The sequence below is a fragment of the Furipterus horrens genome, unplaced genomic scaffold, assembly GCF_987537825.1.
Source record: "Furipterus horrens unplaced genomic scaffold, mFurHor1.1.pri manual_scaffold_4, whole genome shotgun sequence".
In the NCBI taxonomy this organism is placed as follows: Eukaryota; Metazoa; Chordata; class Mammalia; order Chiroptera; family Furipteridae; genus Furipterus; species Furipterus horrens.
This window is the reverse complement of record NW_028327174.1, coordinates 199,417,439-199,427,189: the sequence shown is the minus strand read 5'-3', so window position 1 is coordinate 199,427,189 and position 9,751 is coordinate 199,417,439. Positions and strand designations below refer to the sequence as shown.

General features: G+C 46.2%; 1 protein-coding gene across 2 annotated transcripts; it reads right to left on the bottom strand.

Annotated features, from left to right (window-relative positions):
• Positions 1-2,737: 2,737 nt before the first annotated feature.
• SET (SET nuclear proto-oncogene) lies at positions 2,738-9,384 on the bottom strand. Of its 2 annotated transcripts, XM_090274838.1 has the most exons (9): positions 9,319-9,384; positions 9,006-9,082; positions 7,443-7,500; positions 6,651-6,793; positions 6,199-6,302; positions 5,985-6,098; positions 5,225-5,395; positions 4,993-5,139; positions 2,738-4,513 (listed from the first exon to the last, which is right to left on the bottom strand). In XM_090274838.1, the coding sequence occupies exons 2-9, from the start codon at positions 9,076-9,078 to the stop codon at positions 4,490-4,492; spliced, it is 834 nt and encodes a 277-aa protein (XP_090130964.1). In that variant the 5' UTR covers positions 9,079-9,082; positions 9,319-9,384; the 3' UTR covers positions 2,738-4,489. The 2 variants fall into 2 exon arrangements, with proteins under 2 accessions (XP_090130964.1, XP_090130965.1); XM_090274839.1 differs by lacking the exons at positions 9,006-9,082; positions 9,319-9,384 and adding an exon at positions 8,653-8,708.
• Positions 9,385-9,751: the final 367 nt, after the last annotated feature.

Here is a 9,751-nt window from a genome sequence, read left to right as displayed (position 1 = left end):
TAAAAATGAATAAATGAAATCTTAAATGTTAAAACATTTACACCCTGCGAAAGAGCCACTGTATCAGCACATCCTGGCAATGACTTGCCTGTGTAGGAAGTCCTGGTCTAACCACTGCATGGGATCCTGTGCTCACCAGCACCTTCTGCCAGGTCTTCACTGAAAAGTAGTCATGTCCCAGGGGTCAGAAGTAAGGGTCAAATGTCAAAGGTGGTCTATTTGCTGACTTGGAATAGGTGTCCTTCAGGGCTTTTTATTGAGGAAAACGTCTGTTCCACTTTGGACTGGAAAAACTGAATTTGGCACACAGTGGGCAATCCTGAGTTATTGCCCTGCTATGGGAAATCAGCCATGAGGTAACCAAATACGCAGACAACTTGGTCTAGTTGGGGACATGCCTAACACTTCGTGATCAGAGGCAAGCTAGGACATTTATGGATATACGTATCAGTTGTTGAGGGAATCGGTATTAACACATAGTAGGCTCTTTTTTAGATTTACTGATTTGAAAGAGAAGCGGAGAGAAACATCGATTTGTTATTCCACTTACTTATGCACTCATTGGTTTTTTTTCTCGAATGTGCTCTGACTGAAGATCAAACCCACAACCTTCTTGAAATGGGAAGACACTCGAGCCAACCGAGCAACCAGGCCAGGGCCATAGTAGGCTCTTTCAAATGGGGGTTATCATCAAGCTGCCCTGAGGTGAACGTGATTAACCGTATCTTGGAAGTAAAGACTATCAGCTCTGACTGCAGGTCACAAGGCTAGGGAGAAAGCTAGCAGACTCCCCCTGCAGGAGGGTGGTCTATTTCCCATCCCAAAGATCCCTGATCCACTGCTGCAGCCAGAAAGCTGAGCTATGTTAAAGAACTCAAATTTCCAAATTTGCTGAGAAGTGTTTCACTGTTTCACTTGTCAGAAGGGCAAGTTCAGAAGTAGAATGCATCCATCTTTTGTAATGATCCCCAGGCTGGACAAACCTACAGGGAAACCTGATGGGCATCTGACCAGATAGCTGCACTGTATGTCAGATAATCAGGTCAACTAAGGAAATTTTAGTTCTTAGCAAAATAGAAGTCTACATTCAACATCCATCATATAGTGAACGATACAAACCACCTCTCCGACTAGCTGTTAAACCGTACAACCATCAAACTGAAAGGAACCTAGGTTTCCTAGCAGAGAACATAAGGAAACATCTTTCCTTTCAATACCCGTTATTCTCAGGATTGCAATCCATCTACATTTAGATTTTGCGTCCCTGGGTATCTGAGTACCCCATGTCACTGACTAGTCAAGTTGGCACACACCCTCCTTTGAAGTCCTCTCTGTTCTTGTTCTCATCACAAAACTGCAGTCCTTTCCTTCAGACCTGTTAAAAAGTAAATCTGTAAGTCTTCCATAAGCAAAGCCATATAAATAGTAAAAAGGGAATGGTCGCTGCTCGGGTGGGGGTTACTTTTCAAAGATGTCCTCCTTTAAACAATTGAAAAGGCTACTCCTTTATCTCAAGAACTTCTCAATCTTCAGGAAACCCTGAGTCTTCACCCTTTGCATCAGAACTCCGTTCTTGTAAAAGCCAAAAAGGGTTCACAGAAAAACTTAGAAAGTCAGAAAGACCCAATCCATTTCTGGGATAGTGAGCTGGGAAACCACTCGTTACACAGCAGTAACGACAGAATTTCCAGGAATCCTCTGAAGCCGAACAGGTCCCCCAAATTCAAGTAAAAAACTCATTACTCACGTAGCCAAACAGCTAAACTGAGCAGAGGCCAGGTGGGAAGCACACTGGTCAGCCCTACAGGACACCCAGGTACGCACTCCGTGCATCATTTAAACTACAGTTCAGAAGCAGTCAGGTAAGAACAGTTAAGGGAGTGCTATGAAGCTCAGGGAATAGTTAAATCTTTTAGAAACCAGGACATCATTGGAAAAACCAATGTTAACCTCAACTGCGGGGATGGACTAAAATAGAATACTCCTTAAGGTTTTGAAATTAATGTAGACACATTACAAGCTACCGTCTTCTATAACCCAATTCATTAGTTATTATGACGTTCTCCTCATAACCTGAGCATAGCAGATTGGGATGTTGTCCTCTTCCCAGAGAAAACTAAACGGCTTTTTTCTTTTTAAAGTGTCTTTACACCAAAGGAGCTTTGAGCCATTCATCTAGCACTTTCTGATACATACTTGCCTAAGGGCCACCCCAAGAACTCCCCTTGCAATTGGGGGACACATACGCCGCCAATTGCCAGTACACTAAGACCACCAGTTTCCTCAGCCTAGTCACACTCTATAAGATCTGCAGGCACAAGGGTATCTAAAGGGTGATCTGAATACCTGGAAGGAAATTACTTGTAGCGACCCCCCCCCTTTTTTTTTATCACCTTCCCATAATAAAATGGCATTATAAAATTCAGTTTCATGTGACCTATACCGTAACAGTGCCACAATCTCACCAGCATATACAAACCAGTTCTGGTTAAGCTGCAACATTGTATACAATTTTGTGTATAATGTCTTTTCCCCCTCAGGAACTCGTATTTCAGGTTGTGTTCCATACGTACCTTTTCATGTACATGTTACCTGTGCTCTACTTACTGCTTAACTATTTAAGGATTCCCCCACTTCGCATCACCGTGAAACACATGACAAAAAACTTGCTTATCTAAATCCAAAAGCAAGAAACATTTCTCTACAAAACAAGGAGAATGACCCCAGTCAAAAAAAAAAATCTTTATGTTCCTTTATTGGAGAAGGTTCCTGACCAGTATACAGTGATGTATATACTAAACAGAGACCTGTGCAGAAATTACATACTATCCATCTAGATAGGTTTTTCATTACACTTTGCCTATTGATGGAATAATTCCATTTATAAAGTTTTATACATCAAAAAGCTTTGAATTTGACCAGGCTGTCCATTAATCTCTGAAAAAGTGGCATTTAATTTTCGCTATTTTATTTTACAGCATTAAAAAGCATAGGCATTAGGTAGCTTCTCAAAATGTTGTTCTATGCACAGTGGCATTTAAGCAGAGTCCACCATCTCACCCAGACTCACCCAGACAGGTCTCATTTGAGAATATGCTAAGTAGCTGATATTTCACTTACGAGACAAAAAGTACTCCTCACCTGAGTTTCTTAACCACCAATACGGACTTCTTACTGAGAGCTCATTGTCTTGGCCACATTTTATAGTGCCAATAAAGACATGCCAGCAGTAGCCCCATGTATAACTCAGCTTTAGAGCACCAGGTCTGTCTGATGGTGGTGGCAGGCACTATTATATCCAAGTAAATATAGATCTGTTTTTAAAAATGCCAATTTGAAATACAAAATTAAGTGTACAACATACTCAGAACTGAGTTTTGAGCAATCTAGTATTCCAAAGGATTTGAAGATTTTCAGAAACTGATAGCAATTTGCACTCATGTTTCCCAATTAGAGACATTAATACATTGACTCAATCCCTTTACTCAGTCCACATCACCCTGGGGTCAGCCTGCAACATGCATATCAAAGACAACGGAGTTAGGTTGACAAAGGTTGACAATAGGTTATACAAGTCAATCTTGAAATCTGTACTGAGAGAAAAGCATCAAATTCTTTGTGTACACATTTAGTTTTATTGTAACAAAGCAACTTGTACACTTTTAATGTTTAAAACTGAGCATCATCTTTCCTTTCCAGTGAAACAAAAAGAAATTTTAAAAATAAACAAGAACAAAATTACAATAGAGAAAGTCAATTCCGAATAAGAGCCTACAGGTTCTGCTGATTCTCCCATCGAGTGGCAGGGCTCAAGTCATCATCAGGAGAGTTTTATTTTAAAAGTGTCATCTTCAATTGCAAGGATGTCCGTGAAACATCACAATTAAACATGCCGAAGGAGAAGCCGTGTTGTCAAAATGCCCACTTAACCCACCCAGACATCTCAAACCCACCCTTTGCCGACCTTCTATAACCCCCCCTTTTTTTAAAGTTTTTTTTTTCTTTTTTTAAACAAGAGAAAGTAGACAGATACATGTTGGTAAATGCTAACTGTCCATATTCACATAGAGACACAGTGTGATCTCTGAGCCCAATATACAGAGAAAGGAGGAAAAAAGCTAGAATTCTATGCACTACTACACAGGGGCCTAGCTCCCTCCAGCTTCCAGCAGAGCTAAGGAAGCAGGAGGTTTTTCTTTTTTCCCACAGAGCACGGTGGTGTTGATTCCATAGTTTTTGTCAAGATAGGAAGGAGTAAAAATTAATTTGGAACAGAAAGGGGCAGAGATTCTTTTCCCACTGTATTCTGCTCAAGGTACATCCCCCCCAAATAAGGTGAGAACCATGGTGTAAAGGAGAGAAAAGAGACCTCAAAAACAGGGAGACTGAGCACAAGAGGAGGAAAACAGAAAACAAAAAGAAGGACTGCAACTTGCTCCCAGGGACTGGAGAAAATTAAAAAAGAAGGTTGGAATCCATCAGTGTTCCATTAGTCATCTTCTCCTTCATCTTCCTGCAAGAAAAAAAGCGGGCAGTTAATCGTTAGGGTTGATTCTAAGGGCACTCCCCAACATCCACAGGGATGATGACACAAGGACATCTAATTTCATGAAGCTCTCTATCACAACCTATGCATCAAATCTCAGCTCAAAGACGCAGTGACGTTATTTCAGATACATGTAAAATTTGTTATTTGAAGATTTCTCAGCATTTGCCCAGCTACACTATTCCTACCACTTTTAGTAAGTACTGGGGTAAGGGAAGGACAGACTTGAGTAGTCATAAAACACACCAAAAGCAGAACTAGTTAAACCACGGATACAATGAGCTTATCAAAATTTCTTTCAATCTTGGACAACAAAACAGCTTATCTTTTCTACAAATTCCCCCATAATTAGAGTCAGTTCCATTTTACAACATATATATTTCCCAAAGTAATGGAGTGAATTCTTTAAAGATTATCTTTTTAGACTTATCCAAATTTTCTTTTACCTCTCCTTCCTCCCCCTCATCATCATCTTCATCTTCTTCACCTTCATCCTCATCCCCTTCTTCATCAATATCTTCCAACCCTTCTTCTTCTTCATCATCATCATCATCTTCTTCTCCTTCCCCCTCTTCATCATCCATATCAGGGACCTTAAAAATCCAAGTGTTACATTAAGAATTCCTTTTCAAACAAAAGAGGCAAGTGCCACCTTGAATCAAAAAACCCGCAACTCACCAAGTAGTACTGTAATGGATTTGGCCAAATATCATCTTTGATGACTTCTCCTAACTCATCTGCACCTGCATCAGAATGGTCAGTAAACCAGGTAAAAAAGCTCTCTGGTTCCTCATGCTGCCTCTTCCTGCTGGCTTTATTCTGCGTTTGACTTGAACGTTTCGTCAAATCCTAAATGAAGATGAAGAACTTTTGATACAGGTTCTTTACAAGACCTAAATCCCTTATAATTTAAACAGTAAGATTCTTAACCCTCACGGAACAAAGAATGAACATCAGTATATTATCAACACTATTATTCTTATCTAAAAGAAATTACAATATATAAAGGGAATTCTAGGTCTACAAAGACCGTTGTCAAATTTAAAATAAATTTACTGGGGGGAGGGCAGGGGATAGATCCAAGTGTGTAAGGGGGATAAATGGTAATGGAAAAAAATAGCAATAAAAAATGAACTATGAATTCTACACCTCAAAAAATAAAATATATTTACTAATTAAATGCAGGCATAAATGGATTTGGGAAGTGGCCTGCCATTGGAGGACCTCAGTCACCAATTAAGAAACCAAAAACCCTAGTACATTTCTTTAAAATTTCCCATGTAATTTATGAGAACTCCAAGCTATTATATTTGACTGCCTTTATTTTTTAAATATTTTAAGGATTTGCATAACACATCACCAAAGCATCAAGTACTGATAAATGATTCAACTAAACCAAAACATACAAAATGTGTTTGCCCAACAATTCTTCAAGTACCTTTCCAGATTTCCATTTGATTTCAGTGGACTTGGAAGATGGATCACCACTCTCATTCAGATGAAATTCTTTGGAGAGAACTTTATTTTCGAAGTAAGGATTTTCATCAAAATACTATAATAAATGATTAGAGATTAAAATCAATACAAACAGCTTTTCTAACCAAAGCTCAAGTTAATTTCCATTGTGACAAACCAGAGTTACTGATACTCACAAAATCTATTCTGTAACCTGATTTAATATCTTCAAATTCTGTCACTTCAACTCTTGTCAAATAATGCAGTGCCTCTTCATCCTCTTCCCCAAGCAGGGCAGACACTAGACCACCAAATTATAGGTCAAATGAATATTAAACAGACAAGCATTACGCAGCAAATCAAAGTGCTTGTCAAAGCACTTTAGAAATTTTCCAAATTTAGTGAGCATCTTTGGTTCATAAATCCATTATTATCTGAGCCAGCACTATCTTTTTATCAAGAAATTAAAGGAAATCCTGAGTTAGAATACACTCTTCTGAATGGACAGAAAACATTAAATACAAGCCTCTCCCCTCTGAGTGACTCAACCTCTGCCTGTAACCAACATGTTGGACCAAGTTCTCAACCAAAGGTTCCTCCACTGCCTAACAGCGGACACCCCACAACCTAATGCTCTGCCACAACATACCTTGTGGATGGTTGACAAATGTTGTTACCCAAAAATTTGGGATTTTGGCGATCAATTCTGACCTCTTCTGAAAAAATGGTTGGCGGAGTTTGTTATATTTCTGTTCTACTTTCAAAATCTCCTCACTGGCTTGTTCATTAAGTCTGAAGCAAATGAAATGACATGTTGACAATGATGCTATTTGACAAAACACAAAAATTGCTGACTACAAAACATTTATTCTTGTTAGCCTCAGAACAGCACAAAGTACCTATTTATAACTAAATCATCTTGATTTTTGTACCTATAAACCCCAGTCAAAACTAAGATGATAATTTCATGTGTATTAGGCACTCAATAAAAATTGGCAGTTCTTAAACTCAAGTGCCAGAACTGAGCGTGTTGGTAACATTGTATATTTACTGCAATTGCTCTAAAACCAGGCTAACTTCCCTTCTGTCTCGCTCCAGACCCAGAGGAATAAAAAGACCGCTAATGGAGTAACAAAGTTTTATGGTAAAGTCAGAGCAACACTGTTGCTATAATACTGAACTGTCAAGAGTTCACACACCATTCAGACAATCTGTAGCCTTTGAAAGCAAACCCAGTCTTCACAAGGGCAGTGTACTTTCATCCAGAGCTTTTGGGTGACTACAAATATTTCACAGAAAAATATCACTGACTCTTCATATTTCCAACTAAGTTATAACCACCTCCACTTAGGCAGTGGGCAGATTTGACCAGTTTCAAAAATCACCAGACCCTAAGTGTATTTCAGAAAACCTCCGGAAAGTACATTAAGAAAAACTTTACCTGTCTATTTCATTTTGTACTTCATCAATATGTTCAATTGCTTCCTGCTGTTCTTTTTCTGCAAGAAAAAGTACATAAAACTCAGCACTGATTAGAAGATACACTTAACCAGCTTTCCTGACGTTAACAGTCTTTGATGAGCTGTATGAATAAAGCGGTTTGCAAAGAGAAACTGACTGCCTACAAGGCATGCCCCCCACGTGTTCATGCAAGTAGTTGACAAATCACTTAATTCAGACTTCACAAATCACACTATATGCGAGGCTATTCAGAATGTTTGTAGCACTTTGTAAGTTACATTATTAATTTAAAAAAAGACTGTTCAAGTTATTAGGAAGCAGAGAGAATCACCCTTGTTCAGAAAGGCACCGTCTGTCACGTTATATACCTGCGGTTCCCCAGCACCAGCTGTTAACCAGAACACGGAGCGCGACCCGCGACATTAACAAAAACCCGGACACCGCCGGTCTCGACGGGAAAACCACCCTAACGCCGAGCCGGGAAGACCCCCCCAGGACCTACAACCAGAGACACGCCTACGAAGACGGGGAGGGTCGCAGAACTGCCGCACGGTCCTCAGCCCTGGACTTGACCTTCTCAGCCTGCGAACCCCAAGATTCTCTTCAGACACCTCCCACCCCAACTTCGGGCAGGCTGATCCCAAACGCGGCCCCGCGCGATCTCGGGGCGCACTCACAGGGAGCCCAGACTCACAGGGCGCCCCCGACGGGAGAGGAAAGAGGGGTGTGCTGGGGGAAAGGGGCCCTTTTGTCCGGCAGAGGCTGCAAAGCCGAGCCGCTAAGGGGGCGTGAATGGGCCAGAAAGCGCGGCTCGTTTCCGGTAACCAGCCCGGGGTTCGCAGCCCCCCTGCCGGGAAAGCCTTAACGGAAAAGGCAGGAACTTTCCCCAGAGCCATTGTCAGGCCCCTCCGACTCCCTGGCCGCCCAGCCAGGCCCCTCGGCGCCCGGCCGCCGCGGCGTGGCCGCCCCACGTGGGAAGCGCCCGGGGCCGGCCGGAGCATCCTCCGGGGCGCCCCGGGCCCACCGCGCGGCGGGCCGCGTGCTCCCCCGTACCCCCTCCCCGACCCGGCTCGGGGCAGAGGGCCGCGCGGGGCCGGCCCCCGGGTGGGGGCGCGGGGGTGCCGCCCGCGGGCCGGGCGCGGAGGGGCAGCCGCGCGGAGGCCCCAGCGCGGGGCCGCGTCCGGCCGCACCATGTGGCGGCGGCGGCGGCTGATGGGAGCGAGGCATCATGGCGGAGCACAATAAAGAGAGGCTTCTCGGGAGGGAGGGAGGGGGAGGAGAGCGAGGGAGGGGGGAGAGGAAGGGGGGGTCTCCTCCGCCCGCGCCGAGCAGGCCGCAGCGCCCCCGCCTCGCAGCGCCGTGCGGCCGCCGCCGCGGCGCCAGCCCGGGCCCGGCCTCGCGCGCACAAAAAAGGGCGCCGAGCCGCGCGCCGGCCCGTCCGCCCGGCGCCCCCAGCACGCCGCGGGCCCCGCCGGCGGCCTGCGGGCCGGGCGGGCGGCGAAGATGGCGGCGCGGGCCGGCCCCCGCCTCGCCTGCTCCTCACCTGAGGTCTCGTCGGCCCCGTCGTGGTTGGAGTTGAGCTCCTTTTTACTGACTTTGGCCGCCGGCGCCGACATGGTGCTGCTCCGCGGTCGGGGGGGGGAGCGGGGCGGGGGAGAGGAGAGATGGGAAGGCGAAGGGGGCGGGCAGCGGCTTCCCCTCACGCCACACGCGCGGACGCTCGCTCGGTCCGGCCGCCTCCTCCCGGCGCCCGCTCGCTCTCCCTCCCCCTGGCTCGCGCGCGCTGCCCTCGCGGCCTGATGAGGAGGGAGGGGCTGGGGCAACGTGCCGGGCCCCGGCCCGGGGCTCCTGCTTACGAAGGGGAGGCGGCGGCGGGCAGGCGGGCGGCTGGGCTCCTTCACTCACGCTCCCCGCTCCAGCTCGCTGCTCGTTCTCCCTGAGCCACCTCCTCCTCCACCTCCTCCTCTCCGCTAGGGGCGGGCGGCAGGGCGCAGGCGCGCCAGGCCCCGCGCACAAGTCCCGCCCCAGGCCGGGGAGGCTCGCGCCGCCTCGCCATTGGCTGGAGCGCCGGGACGAGGGGGAGGAGCCTCGGCGAGGAGACACAGGGCCTGGCGAAGAGGCGGGAGGAAGGAACGCGGCGACGTACGGGGCCGCCCCCCGCTCCCCCTCCCCCCCTTTCCCCTTCTCCAGCCCGACCCGGGACATTTGCGCGCTACGGCGCACGGCGGCCGGAGAGGCGGGGCCTCCCCGGGCGGCGCGCAGGACCCCCAGCGGGCGCGTCACGTGGTG